The 20,004-nt window shown below is 42.8% G+C and overlaps 1 protein-coding gene across 1 annotated transcript in view; it reads right to left on the bottom strand.

The window, feature by feature from the left end:
- The window catches only part of DCC (DCC netrin 1 receptor), a 550,939-nt gene that overhangs the window by 59,633 nt on the left and 471,302 nt on the right, over nucleotides 1-20,004 (bottom strand). Inside the window, exons 18-22 of the mRNA XM_062018865.1 lie at nucleotides 17,596-17,691; nucleotides 13,532-13,710; nucleotides 9,044-9,182; nucleotides 4,192-4,299; nucleotides 669-863 (exon numbers count right to left, since the gene is read on the bottom strand). Coding sequence (XP_061874849.1) covers nucleotides 669-863; nucleotides 4,192-4,299; nucleotides 9,044-9,182; nucleotides 13,532-13,710; nucleotides 17,596-17,691 — 717 coding nt within the window. The remainder of the gene's footprint in view (nucleotides 1-668; nucleotides 864-4,191; nucleotides 4,300-9,043; nucleotides 9,183-13,531; nucleotides 13,711-17,595; nucleotides 17,692-20,004) is intronic.

The raw sequence follows: 20,004 nt of genomic DNA, 5'->3' as shown, positions 1-20,004 counted from the left end.
CAGAGCTTCACACAAGCAGTAGGGAAAGGGGAAGAGGAATATCTCTCCATGTTAATTTGAAATTGAATCCGATACAAATGCAGTCTTTTGCTCACATAAACACATTATGGGTTAAATACTAGCCAAAAAACAAACAATACTTGTGCCCCTGTTTTGCCTGCTCCTACTCACCGGCCCCTAAGGGAGAGGGATCAGGGATTAATTAGCCTGCTGTCAATAACAGGTACTGAAAAATATCTGGAAAAGCCTTCACCATGCAAAGTCAGGTTACATCTCAGATTGCTGAGATTTTTAATCATAATTTTGCACACCGGCTCTTGATGGGAGTGAGTCATTACAGGTTCCTACAGCCACCCGAGGATCCAAAATGAAAAGGGGACTCCCTAGAGAAATCCAGTCAGATCCAATTAGCTTTATTACTGACGGTAGAAAGTTAGGTGGTGTCAGAGTGCTTCCCTCCAGCTGATTGAATTTAAAAATACAGTTACTGCCTCATTATGTGGTTTACTTCTGTCAACTACTGTGTGTAGCATTTTGCTTTCATCTCTCAGTAACAGTCTCAAGCAGTAGGATCTTTTCTGCCTGACACGGAATTAATCGCAGAGCTCCCACGGAGGCACGAGAAAAATTCTATGTGCCGTTACTATTGAGATGACACAGATCCAAACCTTTCAGTGTCCGGAAGAAAACAGGATCAGAGAGGGGCCCCACTCCCTTGGCGTTGCGAGCTTGGACTCTGAAGTAGTAGACAGTGTCCAGGTTGAGGTCCATGATCTGGTGGGTGAGTCGGTCCCCGCTGATGGACTCCATAACCCAGTCATCAATCGGAGCGTTCTTGTCCAAGGTGTAGAAGAGGATGTAAGCTGAATAAACACAGTCCCTCAGTTAGAACCTCCACATTTCAAAGTGCTTCTGTTATGAAACACGGCTGAAATTCAGTATTTCTCCAAAATCAAGGGTTTTCTTTTTAAAAGCAGGAGTGGCAGGTCTCCAATCAAAACAGCTCTGAGGAACGTTGTGACAATACAGGCCTGTCTGCTCTTTCCTAGCAAAACCACCGTTACAGTATTCCCTGCTAGAAACACGGATTTAACATGTGAAAATGAAGGAAAATAGGGAGCACCCATTAAAAAGCTGTCACAAGTGCACTTCTCAAATGCAGGCTCTCCTCTCAGCCCGACAGCTGCCACAAACCACAGGATCTGAGTCTTCAGCGCCTCAATGCTGGAACAAAACTACACGGCATCAATGACACACACCAGTTCCTGGGTGCTTTGTGGGAAGCCACGAACTATTTCATACTAAATATAGCTGGAAAGTGTTTTGGGGAAAAGAATGAAGAGCTGAAAGTTTTAGTTACTCAGAATTTGGGTAATTTAGGGTACTGCAATAAGTACTTACCATTGAATAAAACTAGAAAGTTTTACTTGGAGAGCAGAAGTACCACTGTTAAGAAATGACAACAGTTTGTAGGAATTATTTTGCCAGCAAATGAGATTTAAGGAAGAAGAAAAAAAGCCTGTAAGCAGGGCTCATGGGTCTATCTCACCCTACAACACCAATCTCTAACTAACTTTGAAAACTGCTCCTTTTCCTCCCCCCGAAATTCTCCCGTGCATATTAATTATATGGAAACCCCTCATTCTAAGCCTGGTCTTCAGAGCTGTGTGTAGGAGTGAGCTACTGGAGCAGGGAGAGCCCAAGAGGGTCTTCTGGACTTCATCTTTGTGCCTGTATCCAAAGTTAGGGTAAAATCAGTGTAAATCTTACTCTTTGTCATTTCCCTACACTTTTCTGATAAAAAGATACTTTTCAAAACCCATTCCACAGGAACAGTTACACTGGTCATGGGCAAGCAGAGATAAGATGCAAGTGATACACTTTTGTGTGAGGTTTGTTTTTGCTTTTCTGTTCAAGAAGGAGATCCAGAGGCGGGCTGCCGAGCTGGGAAAGCATTTGGAGCACATCTGCTGTGAGGAAGGGCTGAGGGATCTGGGGCTGTTGAGCCTGGAGAAAAGAAGGCTCAGGGGAGACCTTCTCACTCCCTACAACTACCTGAAAGGAAGCTGTAGCCAGGTGGGGTTGGTTTGTTCCCCCCAGTGACAAGCAATACAACAGGAGAAAACAGCCTGGAGAAAGTGGCACCAGGGGATGTTCAGGCTGGATGTGAGGGGGAGTTTCTTTGGTGCCAGGGCTGTCAGGCATTGGAAGGGGCTGCCCAGGGAGCTGCTGCAGTCACCATCCCTGGAGGGGTTTCAGAGCCAGATGGGTGTTGCCCTGAGGGAAATGGGCTGGTGGGTGATAGGGCTGGGACAGAGGCTGCACATCTTGAGCTTAAAGGTCTCTGCCAGCCAAAACAATTCTATGATTCTATTATGAGATTTTATTTAGTGGTTACTAATCCTTTAACCATGACATTTGAATTAATAATTGGAGGCTCCTTCCTTGGAGGTCTTCAAAATCCACCTGGATATGTTCCTATGTGACCTGATCTAAGTGAACCTGCTTCTGCAAGGGGCTTGAACTGGATGATCTCTAGAGGTCCCTTCCAACCCCTACAATCCTATGATTCTATAGGAAATACATATAAATTTACAAAAAGCCATATATTTCTCAGAGTAACACAAACCTACTCACTCAAGCATTTGTAGGGACAGGGATTTGGTTGTTAGGGACATTTCTATTCTCCACAAGGAGCTGTTTCTTCTGCTTGATAAATCTAAGAAATATTTGACCACATATGCAGTAAAAAAATCCCCAGGAGAGTCACTCTTCAACAAAGTGCTACAGGAGAGAAGTTTGTGCATGGATGTCAGGGGACCCAGGGAACCAGCCTCCATTCAGGTTTGAATGATGCTGTGGATGGGAAAAACTCTATAAAACTTACTGCCATGGAGTCATCTCGCACTTGGAAGCCAGGAAAGCTTTTATTTCATTTTGTCTTTTAGTCACTGGGGAATCAGGACCATTATCCGTTATTTCAGTGTGGTGTCCATCAGAACGATCTTTCCTTCTCTCTAATGACTGGATTAGGTTTGTGTAAACACAACCATCTCGCCCAAACACCTTCCTTTTGGACACGGTCACGGATTGTAAAGCCCTGATGATAATGTGAGCGAAATGACACTCAGCAACACAGCTCACGCCCACGAATCATTACTGCTGGGTGATGTCTACAGGGAAACACATCCTTGTTTTATTGGTCACATAAAGCAGGATACTTTCCCGGCGTAACTCACAACAGCTCATCTAGTGCCAGTGAAGCCCTGCTGAGTTACAGCTCTTAAAACCTGACCCTTCACTGATAATGGCTCACACGGGACATCATTCTGAAGCGTTCCTCCTCTTACATTGGCACTTCTCCGTGCTTCAGCAGGGTGTAGCTGGGAGTACTAGTAGTAGTGGTGACATAACCACACTTTCTCCCACTCAAAAATATGTTGTAGAACCGGTGTACAGGTTTTTTTGTAGCAATGTAGCCGTAACATGGACGTTTTTGAGCGTGAGTAATGTTTCTCCTAATAATTACACGCCTCTGAGGTGCCTATTAGCAGCCTAAAATAATCACATCAGTGCAAACTCTCAGCTAGAACTCTGCTGTCTTTTTCCACCTGAGCTATCACTGGAGGTTTGCAGTTGAGTTTCTTAACTAAGTATTCAGGTTGTATGCGAAATTTTGGAGAATGTCATTGTGAGACATCCTTAAAGCTCAGTTCTTGCTGGTCAATATTAGGTGGGTTGGTGTTTATTTTCCTAATCATCATTACCTTAAATTGTTACTGTAAAGTTAAATACCTACCAATAAATTCTCTGTGCTGCACCAAGCACAACCTATCATTATGTATATTATGTATTGCATTATTGCTAAACAAAGTACTTATTAGTAGTAATTTCTAATTATCATTAGCAGCACATACCACAAAACCTTCACTCTGAGTGCCTCATTTTAAAGATTTTATTACTGCTCTTAGCATTTGAAAACAAATGATCCACATCCCCTGAGTTCTAGGTCTTGCAGTGCCCCTAACACTGCCTTGAATCCCAGATCAAGCTGGCTGATAAAAGCAAGAGACAATAAAATAATGTCAGATCAAATAGCACCCAAGAAAAGAAACAGAGATAGGGAGGGAAAGCAGCACTGCTGCTGAACAGTAAATAAATGGAGAATGCAAGGTAAATGTAAATGTTTACCGGTAATTTTTCCATTGGCTTCCAAGGGTGGCTGCCAGCTGACGACGACAGCCCGGGGCTTCCCTTCTCGAGTAATGACTGTCAGATCCTTGGGCGCAGAGGTTGGAGCTGAAAAATCATGAAAACAGTTGAAAACAAAAGTTATTCACCTCCTTTTGAATTCCTCACTCACTGTAGCAAACATGAACTGCTCAGTAGGCATTTACTGCTTTCTTAGATCCTTTCAGTGCGAGTGTCCTTAGACGCAACACGTGATTTGTCTAGAAGTGATATTTTAACAGTGGTAATTGCACAAAACACTGCATGTGGATGTGTTAGGATTCAGTGGATAGCTCTTCTCCTCCTCCCTTAAGCTAAAATACCACCAAGGCATCCAAGAACATCTAATGTACTCTGCAAGCCTTATTCATTTAATAACAGTAATCTGGCCGTGGCTTTTCTGTTAGGGACATTTGTAGGTATCTACCAGCATAAAGTAAATGTAATTGTGTATCATCTTTAAGTATATGCTCAGCTTGGGACGTTTTTAGACATGATAGGATATCCTAAAAGTTTCTATTTCCACTGCATGAGAGATGGAAGGTTGGATTTCTGAGCCTACAGCATCTGCTCTGCACCCTGCTTTACTAATGCTGGCCACGAGGTCTCGCAAAGCGCCTCAGATGTCTTAAAGTCATATCCTAAGACTGTGGAGGAGAAAGGAGAAATGGGCAATTATTAAAAAATAGTTAAGACTGAGAACTAACACATCATGTTCAGCTCATTGTGACTCAGAGCACTATAGATAGCATAAGAGCATGGAGAACGAACGCAGTGTACAAGCATCCTATCATCTGTGTCCCACCTGTATGAGCACTAAACAAGTTTCCTGAATGTTCAAAGAATTGCTCCACAGTCACTTTAACAGCTAAAGCTTTAGAAAATCTCCTGGGTCATGCTGAGCTAAGCCAGCTCAGCTTAAAGTACAGGTACAAATCTTGAGGTTGATGAACATTCCATGGTCTTAAACAACAAGAGGGAAGAGGAGAGCCAATTGTCATACAGGCTCTGGTCACAAGGAACTGATCCCTGTGAAATAACACTTGGTGTTAGTTGACCTTGTGGGATCCAGAAAGCAACCAAGAAATCTGTATACAGAGACAAAAGTTTCTTTATCATTGTTATATTGCTAAGAAGGTGACTACTTGCCAGCTGATGGTCTTTATTGCAGATTTATGGTGCATTATCTCTTTGCTGCGTGTGCTGGGACAACACACTTAGTCTGGTATGTTCAGAGACAGCACCCGTGGGACTCTCAGCATTTCAGTTTGGCCTTGTCACATTATCTGCTCCCACCTGAAGGATCTTTCCTGGCCTGAGCAGGTGAGCCACAAAACAAGCTCACAGATTGTTGAGGAGTCTGTTAATCCTTGGCAATGCCCAGCATGATGTGAGCCTCCACACTGCTGGGGAAGTGTGTATGACTGTTACTGTCATCGTGGGTGAATGTTATCATTATCACTGGGACACTGGCTCATCAGTTTCAAAACAGTGTACAAGTGTGTTTGGACTGCCTTGCTCTTTCAGAGAACTGCAAGAGATAAAGCTTTTCACAAGAAAATCACACTTGATTCTAAAAATACAAGTTTTCCTCCTCTTTACTTTTGATAAGCCTATCTTGCAATATTCTCCAATGTCACATAAATGGTTTTATTTCTATCGAAGTGCACCCATCTCTCTGTATGCAAACAGCACCTTTATCTTAAGCAATATGTTCTGTTCTCTGACATTAACCCTTTGGACAGATTTTCATGGACTAACTCATCCCCTTCTTAGACTTTCTGTCTTTTGTGAGGTTAAACTAGCAAAGCTTGTAAGCCTTCTCCTGTAAAAGCCTTTCCACACTGGTGATTACCACAGGTCCCATAGAGTGGTTAAAGTTGAGCTCTGCTTTCAGCAGACTGGGAGCATTAGTTATCACAATCAAAACTTTGGATATTTCCCATCAACTCCTCTCATATCAGCAAGACTCATGTAGGCAGGTTTGGGGATAGAACTTGGCTCTAGGAGCTGCTTTTGAATTATGGGCATGACAGCTATTGCTAGCAATGGCAGTAATCTCCAGTGAATTCTGTATTGATGCTGATATGTACATTCTTTAATATCATTACAGGAGATTCAACATGCAGAATGGGTACAAAATAGGCAATAAAGATCAGCAGTGCAGGATGCCCTTAATTAACAGAGCTGCTCCATCAAGCTCAGATAATTGCATTGCAATCACATGGGAAAATCTAAGGACACATATATTCCCTCTTATTTTCCCTTTGTTAATTAACTGGTGTGTACTATGGTTTTCATTAACAAAAAACCCAGCAAATCAATATTTACCAGCAGATTTCATTTGGTATCTGCTGGTAGAAACTGATTTGTAATGACACCTTGAGTGTTTTCAAGGCCACCAGTCACCCGCAGGAAAATATAGCATGTACTGCATTGGTGTCCAAATGTGCACGTTGCCATCTGCAACACATGAAGAAGAAAATTATCTTGAGCAAAACCAAAGGCATTCTTACCTATGGAGAAGGGACTACAGCAAGATATACAGGTAATCATACAGCATGTGGAAAACCTAGTAGTCCTGCAGTAGTCCAGCCTCAGGCAGCTCAGTGGAGTTGTTTAAAAGCAAATCTACTCAGGAGTTTCAAAAAAGGGGCTCAATAGCTAATTCCAAAGAAATGTAGATGTGATGGAAGACCTAATCTTTGTTTAAAAGCAGCCCAGGGATCAGGATAGGTGCTGCCATTGATAACTACAAGTAAACCCCAGGTATACTAGTTCCCTGCTGTGGTTAAATGCACTACACAAAAGGGAAACAACAATTAGCTTTGGAGGGAATGTTCTAATCTGTAGAGATCCCTAAGCCTCCATCTCTTTGCAAATGTTTTTATCCCACTGAACTAAGGTTACATACAGCATGTGTCTGCTGTCTGTTATCAAAAATGCATTTAATCTCCTTCAAAATCTGAAGTATCTTCCAGGTCACAGCTTCCTGCTTGGAAAACACCAGTCAAACGCTTGAGAAGAGCACCTAAATTAAGCCTTCAAAGTGTATTTGTTTATTATAAGCGTAGTGTTAATATTAACAACGGCTGCCTGCTGGAAATGAAATATAGATGCATCAAAACACTGAGCATAGAAGAGATGCCCTACCAAACTGTCAGCAGGGAATTTATACAAGTCAACATTTTGCACAGGGTAGTTAATTGTGTCTCAGCAATAAATAATACGCAAGTTGAAAGGACTGCTCACATGACTGAGTTTTTTTTCCTCCCTGTTTCTGGCTCTGTGTTTAGCATTGAACACATGGTTTCAGATCTCTGAATGTAGGTATTGGCTAGATCAATGCATTGGTCACCAGCACGGTGCAGAGTGAACAGCTAAAATGTGCCACACCATACTATGACCAAACCTGCGAGTCAAGACCTCGAGTCAACAAAGGATGTGCTTTAGATAGAATCAGTCATTGGGTCCTTTTTACTAAGTGCGTAAGATGAGAAGTTATGAACTTGTGTCTATGCCATGCTGAGCTTCATCACTTAAAATTTGTAAGTATCAAAATCGTTATCTAACAGTAAAAGAGCAATTGAGAAAAAAATCTTCTCCTCCTGTGCCAGTGGCACTGTCTGTGTCCCAGCTTGTGCCTGTTACCCCTTGTCCTCTCACTGGCCACCACAGAACAAACACTGGTTCCATTCTCTTGACACCTACCCTTTAGGGATTTATCAGCATTGATAAGGTTCCTCCTTCAGCCCTCTCCAGGAAGAAATCATGAGATATTCATTGTCACAGATCACAAGTCTCATGGTATTATGAAGCCAAGTATTATACACGTGTACTACCATCTCCTAACGTCTTGCAATGAAACCAAAGCCCAGCAGAATGACTGCTCTACTTTGCCATCATGGAAAAAATAATGGAGAAATACAGTTCACAGAATCTCAAGGGTTGGAAGGGACCTGCAAAGCTCATCCAGTGCAACCCCCCTGCCAGAGCAGCACCACCTAGAGCAGGGCACACAGGAACTCATCCAGCTGGGTTGGAATGTCTCCAGAGAAGGAGCCTCCACAGCCCATCTGGGCAGCCCCTGCCAGCGCTCCCTCACCTCAACAGGGAACAAGTTTGTCCTTGTGTTGCTTCGGAACCTCTTCTGTTCCAGCTTGTGCTCTTTGCCCTTTGTCCTATCACTGGCCATCACTGAGAACAGCCTGGCTCCATCCTCCTCACATCCACCCTTTAGCTATTTGTTAACATTAATGAGAGGAGTCTGACATCCCTCAGTCTCCTCCAAGCTGCAGAGCCCCAGCTTCCTCAGCCTTTCATCACAAGGGAGATGCTCCACTCCATCATCTTGGTGGCCCTGCACTGAACTCTCTCCAGCAGCTCCCTGTCCTCCTGCAACTGAGGGGCCCAGAACTGGACACAATATTTCAGATGTGGTCTCACAAGGGCATAGTACAGGGGGAGTAGAACCTCTCTCAGCCTACTGCCCACAGCCCTTCTCATCTACTCCAGGATATCTTCTTGGTCACAAGGGCACGTTGCTGGCTCAGGCTCATCCTGCTGCCCACCAGCACCCTCAGCTCCCTTTCCCCTACACAACTCTCTCACAGTTCATTCCCCTGCCTGTGCTGGTACATGTGGTTGTTCTTTCCCAGATGCAAGGCTCTGCACTTGCCCTGGTTGAATTTCTCTCTGCCCAACCCTGCAGCTCATTTTGCTGGTTTACACAGTTACGATAAATTTTAACAAGGCTTTTGGTGACAAAGGCAAAACCCTCAAAAGACAGCTTTTCCATCAGCTCTTTCCATACCTGCTTCGTAGGTGGTGGCATGGGCAGTCATGCTCCAGGTGCTGGACCGACGGCCTTTGGTCACCATGACGGAGAACTCGTACATGGTGTTTGGCTTCAGACCTATCACGGTGTGACTCAGAGCCGTTGTATCTGCAGACTGCAGAGAGACAGAGCAGAGAACATCTTTAAAGCCATTTTTTTTGTTTTTGCTGGTAGCCAAGCAAAACACGGTTACAACAGAATTCCCTTCCCAAGCAAAATAGCTCTGTTGCCACTGTGTACCTCAATGGGTACCTTACTTTTTGAGTACCACAGGCAGTTAAATAAATTACTGTGATGGTTTCTCTTTCTCTCCTCTCAAAGCAGTTTGCCGTGCATTTTGTTTTTTCAAATGTAAATTGGAAGCAAACCTTATGTCCTCCATTTATGTCCATATGAGGACAAAAAACCAGGAACATTTCCATAACTTAAACACCCATTTCCAGCCTCTTTGACTGGGTCCTTCTAAAAAACCTTCAGTTTTTCACATTTTATAAGGCTTTTCCTTGAAATTACTTTTTATGTGTTTGTTCTGTTAATGGATCCTCCACACTGAGGCTTGAGTAAGAAAAAAAGTCTTTAGATTAGAGTGATGAGGGTTGGAAGGGACCTTTAGAGCTCATCCAGTCCAACCTCCTGCAGAAGCAGCTCCCACCTAGATCATGTCACACAGGAACGTGTCCAGGTGGGTTTTGAAGCCCTCCAAGGAAGGAGCCTCCACACCCTCCCTGGGCAGCCTGGGCCAGGGCTCCCTCACTGAAACACTCAAACAGTTTTTCCTGACGTTTAAATGGCACTTTTTGTGTTCCAGCTTCCTCCCATTTCCCCTTTTTAACATCTACTGATTTTTAGTGATAGCATTTTTCAGTCCTGAGGTTAACACATATTTATGACAGGGATCAAAATATGACCCAGAACCCCTGCATAAAGATGTGTTTTTGTATTCATAAAATACACTTTTGCTTGGTTAAATATAGTATTTTCCTACATTAGATGGGATTTGAAACACGTTATAGATCTGCCTCATTGTGCTGTGTTATGAACAACCAAACATATTGATGATGTGAATATTAAATTGCTCATTTATTTTTAGCTGATTCAGCTTGTTACCTCAGCCTGCAGTAAGGAACAATTTGAGACAAGTTGCCCTAGTATCAAAGGAGATAAGTGAGAAGAAAATTACTGGACAAATTGGTGACAACTGAATAAAATCAATCCCCATGTTTTTCAAGGTACAGAGCCTGGTGTGCAATCCTCTAGTGTCAACAACTCACAGTGAGCAAGCCTGGTGTGTAAGGAGTAAGGAAAACAGACATAACGACTTTGGGAAGTGCTTCACCACAGGAAACTTTGCTAGCACTCATCAGTAATGACATTCTGATACTAATCTTCAGATGATTTGAGAATAAACCAACCTTTACTAAAAATGGGACATCACATTTCCAGTACACCACAGAATAAAGTTGCACTGCTCAGGGGGGAGTGGGAGAAATTTACTGTGCAGAGACATAAACGAATGGGCTAGATATGCCTACATGGTACTCTATTTTATCACAAGTGCTCTGACAGATGTTTTGCATGCTACTTAATAGGAAGAGTTAATGCAATACCACATTTTATCATCTTCATAGTTGGTTAAAACCCCTAGCTTTTGGGAATAAGCAGTTTTGCAACTTCTCTGTACTAGGGATTTACTCCAGCAGAAAGTCTCCCTTTGTAAAAAGTCTTGTTGAAGCAGAGACAATGCTTATAACCTGTGTCTTCCTAAACTACTCATCCAGCCTGTTCAGAGACTGCAAATCTATAGACAAACTGTTGTTAATACAAGTCTTTGACTAAAAGCTGGATTTCAATACAGGGAATAATAATTTTCTCCCAGAGGAAAGACTTTGGAAGAATTACTTGATTTACAGCATAAAATACTCCTCAGCATGACTGAGGGTAACTAAATCTGATAACTATCAGTATGGAAGTGCTCAGATACTACACACAATCAGGAAAAAAAAAATCACATGGAAAAAAAGAATGGGGTTTGAACCTATTCCTGGACAAAAGAGTCTTTAGTGGAACAAAAAGCTGTTGGTTTCTCTGGGGGGTTTTTTTTGTGCAGCAGGAAAGTTATTTGCCTCCAGCCGAGTGTTTTCCTTTGACTGTTTCCTTCAATACTAAATATTAGCATTTCAATGGTAGAAACATCCTTGAAGTTAATACCACGTGGAGATGAAGGGGGTGTAACTGTGTCAGTACCTTTAGTAATGCCATGTCAAGCCTGTTTGGGACAGTTTGTACAAAAGAAAGTTGGCAGGGCAAAGCTAAACTTGTAAACTCCCAACTAAAATTGGAAAGCCTAAACCCTTCACGTACTAGATTCAAGACATCGAAGCAATGGGAGGCTTTAATGAGAAAAAAAATCTTAAAAGACTTGGGAAATTCAATGCCAACACATAGGCAAGGGCTTTGGAAACCTATTTGTGAGCTTGGTCCAAACCCCTCTGAAGAAAATGGAAATTTTCCTCGCTGCCATCAAAGAATAACATAGGTTTTATCAATGTGGTGACTTCAAGAAAGCAGACCTTCTTGAAAAACTTTCGATTGTTTCTGCTTCCAGGTGATTGAACTGGAATAAATGAGTCAGACTGACCTTATGTGTTACCCCCAGACTGGCTAAACTAGAGATGGTGGCAAAAAAAGAAGAGTAATTTGATTCTCGCATCTATCCCCTTTCAGTCTCCTGCTCCATGGTGGCTGTCGGAGCCCATATCCATCTGCTTGTGTGAGCAGAAGGCAATGAGCTCAACACTTCCATGCAGGACATGCTTCTCCTGCACAGCAGTTGAGTAGGGCTATTTATGATCATTTTTATTTGTCACCCACCATTTTTATCTGCATGCAGCTCAGTACATGCATTGGGAAACCAGGGAAGATGTTATGATAGGCTGTGAGTGGCAAAACAAAAGGCTGAAGCTTTGATTTCATCACAAGAGCTTCACACTAGGACTCGCTGTGCTTCCCTGTGCTATACTCTTCATTTTGTTGGCCATGGAAATCCATCTGTATACGAGAGTCAGGTCAAGGTAGGGTATTCAGAACACTACTGCACATTGTTTTGGCACCTTTCATTACCTAAGAGCTTGTTAGAATTGAATGAGCATACAAAATTTGGATCAAATATTGCAGTTCATCATGTCAATATGTGAAGTTGCCAGAAACATGGCAGTAGATGTAAAAGCAGGGCATGGACCCTTTGGAAGATGTGGTGTTACTGAAAGGCTTTACAGTGTGTCAGCACCTACAGCAAAAAGCTGGCTGACCTGAGACTCCTCTCAGCTGGCAGGAATGCAAATCAGGAGTAACACAATTGAAATGGATAATTTACAGTGAGCCAAACTCTGATGGAGACCTGTAAGAGGGCGAGCTGAAAAATCCCACCCAGAGAAGGGATTGAAGACAAGAGCTCCACCATCGTTCCCACATCTTCCAAAAATTAACCTGGGAAAGATCTTGATAATAGAGTCAATTGGACAATTGTACTCCAGACATGAAAGAGGTGGAGAGCCTTCCTCTGGGTTTAGAAAGGACAATCTATATTCACAGGCATCATTCAGGCTCTAATCAGAGAAGCCTCAGTGTAGGAACGAGCACGGCTTGTTCCACAGTCTTTGCAAAAATGACTCGTATGAGGCTGCTTTTGTTAGGACAGTAAAAATTGAGGCACTCACTTGTAGTATAAAAATACACCCATAGCAAAAACCTCACTATGGATCAATATGACCCTTTAGGCAAGACAAAGCAACTATTATGGTAGGTCACGGGAGGAAGGACATGCTCATCATGGGAAGGTAGATGTTATATGAGATGCAATATATAATCTGACAATAGTGGGGAAAGAGAGTTTATTGTTCAAAAACAAGCAAACAAAGAAGCCTAAAGGCTGAGTTTGCTCCTTCCCATTCCCTGTCCCACCGTATCTGTCTGCTGAACCCTACAGGTTTCAGTTCTGCTTTTGTTAGGACTCGAAATGAATTGCTCATACAGAAAGTAGCATGCTGCTGTCATATCCATTCAATCCCAGCTTTCTCATCAACCAAGTTGCAACTTGGGGCTTTTTTTCTTTGCTATTTGGGAATAAGTAACATGGGTGGGTGGAACTGCCAGATGGTGCAGGTGGGTTTGCATCTGGTATTATTCTCGCTACACTGTTGTGCTACCAAATCTGTGACTGATTTGTATTTGATTGGTAAAGATCGAAACCTTCAACAACTGGCACGTGGAATTAAAACACGTCATTCTCATCCAACTATGCACATAGGTTTGTAAGAAGCAGTAGTTACTCAGGCAAGTTTCCTTCTCATTGAAAAGGGAATTTTGGTGGAGGGAAAGCTCATAAAAGCCAATTCAGAGTCTCTGCAATTAAAACGTGGAGAGATTAAACAGCTCATAAACCCATAACGTGGTAAGAAATTTCACCTTGTACTTAGCACTTGTTGAGTAGCTCGTTCTCCATCGGACCGTGTAGAAGCGAACCTCTGTAGTCTTTTGGTTCTTTGGGACAGAGTTGTCTGCCCAGATGACCCTCACTGCATCGTGCGTAAGTGCAACAGCCTGGACACCTACTGGTGGGAGCATGGGGGTGGAGATATCTGGGACTGAGGTAGGGAAATCGTCAAGCAAAGGATAAAAATCAACTTCTAATGGATCAATGGGATCTGGGTTCATACATCACCAAATGAGCATTCCAAAATAAAAGAATAGGTAAGTTAAACATAAAAACAAAACCAAACCAAACCAAAACAACCAAAAACCAAAACGAACCAAAACACAAACAGCCACCAAGGGGCACACATCACAATGGGTTAAATGCATGGCATTAATGAGGAGGAGGAACATGAGGAGAACAGAAAGAAAGGCATTAATGCAAAATGAGAGAGCATCAGTAACATTTCAGTTACACATCACTACAACAAAACCAATCAGCGCTAAGTGCTATTTTCCCCATGACTTGTTAAAACATTTCCAGGTGCCCCGTGTTTTCGTCACACGAGACAAAGCCAATGCACAGTGTCTCTCCTTAAAATTACTTACATCTTCCTAGAAAAACTGAATCACTTGAAAAAAAGACACATTATTGGAAACACCTACAAAGTGGTGAGTGTGTCATCCTCCAACCTGATTTACCAACTTGACCTGGGTAGGAGTTACCTATGCTTTTCTCTCTTGGCAGCCTCTTTCAGGTTGTTTCATCGTTTTAGCCTCTTGAAGGGAACATATTCTGCATCTGCTGAAATGTTTGTTATGAATGGAACACCACAGTTTCCCTGCTGATGTGAACGTCTTGCAGTAGTTGCATGTTAAAATGTGCACACCCAGGTGTGGAGACGTGGATTTGCTTCAAGTGGGCATCTCTGAGGAACACGCCGTTCCTCTCCTGTGTGTCTGTGACTGGGTGGTGTTTGAGGAGCAAGAGCCTGAGCACCATGTACATGCCAGGACGGTGTGCTATGCAATCTCAGAAGAAAATTCTGGCTTTCTTAATTATTGAGACAGTGTCACATTTCAATTAACTTCCAAAAGCTCAGATCTGAGCGGCGAGCTGACGCGTATGGTTAACGGAGGCTGCTGAGATTACTGCAGCCGTGCTTCCCCTTCCACTTTGTGGCAGAGGAGGTTTCTCTGAGTTATGGAGGTGTGAGAGGAATCAGACATGGGATCAGCAGAAGTTTACTGCTGTTACAGGAAACAAAGCCACCAGCCACATGTGTACAGAACTCCTCTTCTGATCAGTGTTCAGTTTGGCCCCAATGACATTCATGCTCTTGTCTTCTCTGGGACTCTGTCTCTGCCCTTTGGGGCTGCACAGTGATGGTATCTACATGGGAACCAGAGATCATTTTCTACTCTATCCTCTGTCCCTCTTGAAGCACACAGTCAGCTGGTCTGTCTTTTAAAACTAAGCTTGCTGGCTCATTATTTACCAGTTGTGACTTTCCTGAATGCACTTTCAAAATGTAGTGGGTAAAGTGCAGCAAAAGCATAGCAAAAGGTTTCTAGTTAATCACTCAGAGAATAAATTGCACTAATATTTCCCCACTGACAATTGCTACAGTTCTTCTGTGCAGCTCCTAACAGTCTGATAACTCTGTTTTCATGCTTGTGTAAGTCTGATTCAGAACTTTGGGAGGTCACAGGCTTTGGAAGGAAAAACAGGAGCTGAGGATGTTTAAAATCTATGATAAGACATTAAGGTTCAATCACCTTCCTGTGTTGCTTCTTTCATCAAAAGCTGCTTTGTAAGAAGCTTGAATATGAGTGCTGAATGAATCGAAGCAACCCAGTTGTTGTAGTGATCCAAGACTCAAACATGTGATCCACTCAGGGAGGAATGAGCAGCCGAATCTCTTTTTGCCCCACCCTGTCGAGTTGAGCTTCTGCAAGTTGAAAGTTAAGAGTTGCTTTTCCTGAATTGAAGTCTGTCAAAAGACCTGGCTGTAAGCTTCATCAGGTGAGTGATAACCTGTTTCTGTTGGGGTACTTCACAAACTTATGATGGAAGTTGATGTGACTGAACCTAAGTTGGTATTTTAGCAAACTCTGCACTTCCTCTTTTCCTTTCCCATGCTGAAAACTGAAGTCCTGCTACAGAAAGGATTATGAAGAGGCTGGGTTTAGCCAAATAAATGGTCAAACTTGATCAAGCCACACAATTCAGTTCCTGAAACACGTCACCACTGACCTGCAGAGGAGGAAAACATCTCTAATCCGCTGCTGGCTGAAAATAGACCCCTAAATACTGCTTCCATTTCCCACCAAAGCTTCATATGCTGTTATTCACATGTGGACATCTGTCCTTTGGAATTTGCAATCTCTTGGCAGGAAACAGTTTCTTGTTCTCTTTGGGTTTGAGTTGTGAAAATTGCAGGTTATATAACTTCAGTTTGAACTCCATATCCATAGAAGCAGACGACAAAGTTGTTTATGAACAGACTAAATGGACACTCGACACAGCTTTTGGTTTTCTTTGGTGCTGGGAGTGTCTCAGCTCAACTGCTGCCCGGGGAACGTAGTTTATGTGTTTTCCTGCTTTATTAAAAGCCTTCATGTCTCTCCATGAACAACTCAGGCCAAAATCTCCTTTCAGAGGCTGCATCCTGTGGATGGGAGGTGGTGAGAAGCTCCAGGTACAGACGTCTCTCAGCAACAAGAAGCACTGAGGTGGACAGCTCACAGATGATCAAGACAGATCGAGCCTGAATTGACTTTTTCACACCTGGATATCCTTTCATTTATGAGAGATTATATGCAGACATAAAGTGAAACCCCACAGGATGCCAGCCAGGTGATTTTTAAATAGAATCAACAGGGAATAAGAAGCTTAAAACCAGTAGTAGATTGGATCCTGAGGCAAACACTTTGGAAAAACATTTTACAAGACATACTCAGTAAGAATGACCTCTGTGGACTCCAGCCTAGGAGTTTAATAATTTTGAGCCAGAAGTTTCGTAACACTTATCACACCTTATGTAGTTTGTCATGGTTGCCTTTGATTGTGTAATTAGTATTCTTTTTCCCCCCTTTACAACTTTCCAAGATTTCTTATGGGAATACTTCACAAAACCACATGGGTAAAAGCTGTTTTTCCTTATAGAGCCACAGTAGTGACATTTGGTTGATTTATTCCTCGTGCTCCACCCAAGTCAGCGTCAGCGATTGGTTTTGCTCTCAGTGACACAGCTCCCCTTCCAGGCAGCTCTGAACACCATGGGTGAAACACAAGAAAAAACTTCACCAAATGATGGTATCACTCCAGAGGAAAAACACCTAATTTTGGGGTTTTTTTTTTCTTTCCCCCTCCATTCTTTTAGCACCTTGTCAGTCCCACCCCGGCACGAGTGATTGCAGAAAAAACATGAGGTGGTCTGGAAGACAGTGCTACAAGAGAATAACTCTGCTTTTCCCAACAATGGACTTGGGAAAAACAGCTGCCTAAAAGCACCCTGCTCCTTTGCTGCTAGGTAATCCCTTCTGTGAGCCTTATCCTGCCAGGAAAATCTCATCAGTGCATTCCTCCACCTCTCTCAAGCTCTCTACGTGCTTTTGTAGGTGTGCACGGTGACAGTGTGGTTTAAACCGATTCATTTTTGTTTAAACTGCTTCACAAGTGAAACAAATAAACAAACAAAAACCCCTTAATCTGGGCTTAATTCCACAAAGCTATTCACCACTGTTGTGTCCTGATCTTTAAACATTTAAATTGTTTGAGAGTCATGCTTCTCCCAAGCCAACCCACACCAAACAGCAAGTGCTTGCGAGCTTCCCATCAAAACAGTGCAGCCAATTTCTGGGAAGGGTAAATAATTCATTCTATCTGTGTGGCTACAATAAAGTGGAAAATGAAGGTGATTTATTCTAGCAGTGACCTGGACGTTGCAGAACTCTTCCACCGCCCGGACCGAAATGTTTGGCCTAGTGTGCAGCTTCACAGGGCTAACGTTCACCGATGGTGTGTAGATTATGGACCAGCATTTGCTGCTCACCTGTCATGGACCTGGTGGTTGCACTTTCGTACAGAGGCACCCCTTCGCCTGCATTGTTGAAGGCCTTTAAGGAAATCACGTAATGGGAACTTGGCTCTGCAAGAGAGAACAAATACAGCAAAATAAAGAACACATGCTGTTAAAAGTCAGGTCTGTGAGGAAGAATGGACAAACTCTTTCCTGTAAAACAAAAAAAATGAAGTTAAGAAAATGCCTCTACTAAGCAATGAGCATAACTGCTGCACAGCAGTTTAATTTCCCTTCCAAAGTCTTTATTTATCTCAGTCTACGGGTGCCGTCTTCAACAATAGTGAACTGAAGGGAGTGCATAAGAAAGCTGGAACCACATTTGTGCATCAGATGTCCACTCCTGAGCAAAGGAAGCCTCAGACGTGGTGCTATGGGCAGTGTTGTGGGTGTTAGTGCCCTCCTGCCCAATACCATGGAACTGAGCTCTGGGTGGCAGGGCATCCCTGGACAGCCCCTCACCAGCACACTCTGTTGTCCCAGGGACGATGCAGGAAGAGATGTTGGAGTATCATCAGTGATGTCTTGCCTTGGAGTCCTGAAATTCATACAAGTGAACTGCAAGCATCCAGCTCTCCATTGCTGTTTAGCTGGAATATGTCACTCCTAAAACCATCTCACAACAGTTTCATGCACCCCTGTGTCATAGAATCATAAAATGAGGGGGTAAGGGGGGGTTTGAAAGGGCCCTGCAGAGCTCATTCAGCCCAACCACCCTGGCTAAAGCAGGTTCCTCTCGCTCTGGGGGCACAGGAACGTGTTCAGGTGGGTTTGGAAACCTCCCAAGCAGGAGCCTCCAAACTCTCCCTGGGCAGCCTGGACCAGGGCTCCCTCACCTCAGTACCAAAGGAGTTTCTCCTCCTTTTCCAGTGGAAATGTAACCACTTTCTGGATGCTGAGCAGAAAGCCTCCCTCTGTAATTTTCTGATGGCAGAATTACATTAACAATAGCCATTTCACCTTTTTTTACCCCACTGAGAACTCTGTGGTAAATATGAAGGATGTGACAGATAACAAATAGAAATGAACTTCTGGGTGCATGGATGTGCTGCACTGGTTCATGTGTTCTAGTTTACCACGGGGCTACTCTAAATATATCTCTAAATGAACACAATGTGAAATGAGCCCATCCATTCCACATCGCCTTTTGCTGCTGTTTTCTGAGAAAAACAAGGCAATTCATTTTTCTCCTTTTTTTTTACTTGAATTTCTTCATCATCCCCTCTCTCCTCATTTTTTTCCCCCCGTAGCTGTTAACTCTGTTTGCACAGAGGAAAAGTGCATCAGAACACATTGGGCATTCCCACACCTCCCAGAGATAAGAACTGCTTCCTCAAAGTTCTTCATGGAAAAAATAACAAATGTTTGCATGCGAGGAGGAATTTATTAACATGACATTGCAAAAGACCTGCTGCTGAGTTACATATTTCATCCACATTAACATCAAATCAGCTCAGCGTGATTAATACTATTAGAGTGAATCCAAAATGAGTAAATAATCTTGAAGTACTTACTGCATATTGTTACTAATATCCTTTCCACCCACGTATTTGGTACTTATTTTTACATTCAGAAGAAACAGTGACATATTTGTTTAATATTCAGGTGACTTCTGGGCTTCTACCGCAAAAGAGCTAAACTTTAAAAATTGCCAAATGAGTGACTGGTGCATTAATAACTCCCTGCACTGAGTATTGTACAGTTATTAATTCAGTTTGTACTCATTGCAATATCATTAGTCAAAAGGAAATTATTTTGTATTCACAGAGATGTAGGATACATTTTCATATGATTTCCACTATGTATATTAGCATACTGGTTTTAATTTCTAATGTAACTAAGTGTTGTACCTCTCCAGATTCCACACAGAGATGTATTTATTGAGGCACAAAGTCATTATGTAGCTGGAAGTTTAAATAATGTCACGTGCAGTAGTTCCTGCAGAAGAAAAAGGGAATTCATATGAACAGTCCAGACTGATTCCATCTCTTCCTTCTACCCACGTCCCAGCTGCTGTGTCTACTTAGTAGGAGTTTTGTGCAAGAGGCTAAGATGGAGCATTCACTAGAGTAGACTTTGGGGAATGCAGAGAATACCAAAAGATGATGTTTTAGGACTTTGAGATGTACCACGTATCTGCTGTTACCAGCAGAGAACTCAGTGATTGTACTGAACAGGACACAGCAACAGGTAGTGGATTGATCTTGCTTTCTGTAAGTTATGCACATGCTCTAGTTTAAGGGCTGTCCCTGTAGTGGCTGAAGAAACAAACACCTCTGCAGAACAATTCATCCCATGCTAAGACAGGTATTTAAAAAGTACAAGATGAATCATCCTCTGAGGGCTGGTAGATATCTTCAGGGATTGTGGCCAGAGAACAGA

Source organism: Colius striatus, chromosome Z (assembly GCF_028858725.1).
Source record: "Colius striatus isolate bColStr4 chromosome Z, bColStr4.1.hap1, whole genome shotgun sequence".
Classification (NCBI taxonomy): Eukaryota; Metazoa; Chordata; class Aves; order Coliiformes; family Coliidae; genus Colius; species Colius striatus.
Note: the sequence above shows the minus strand (reverse complement) of the source record. Positions and strands in the feature narration are given on the sequence as shown.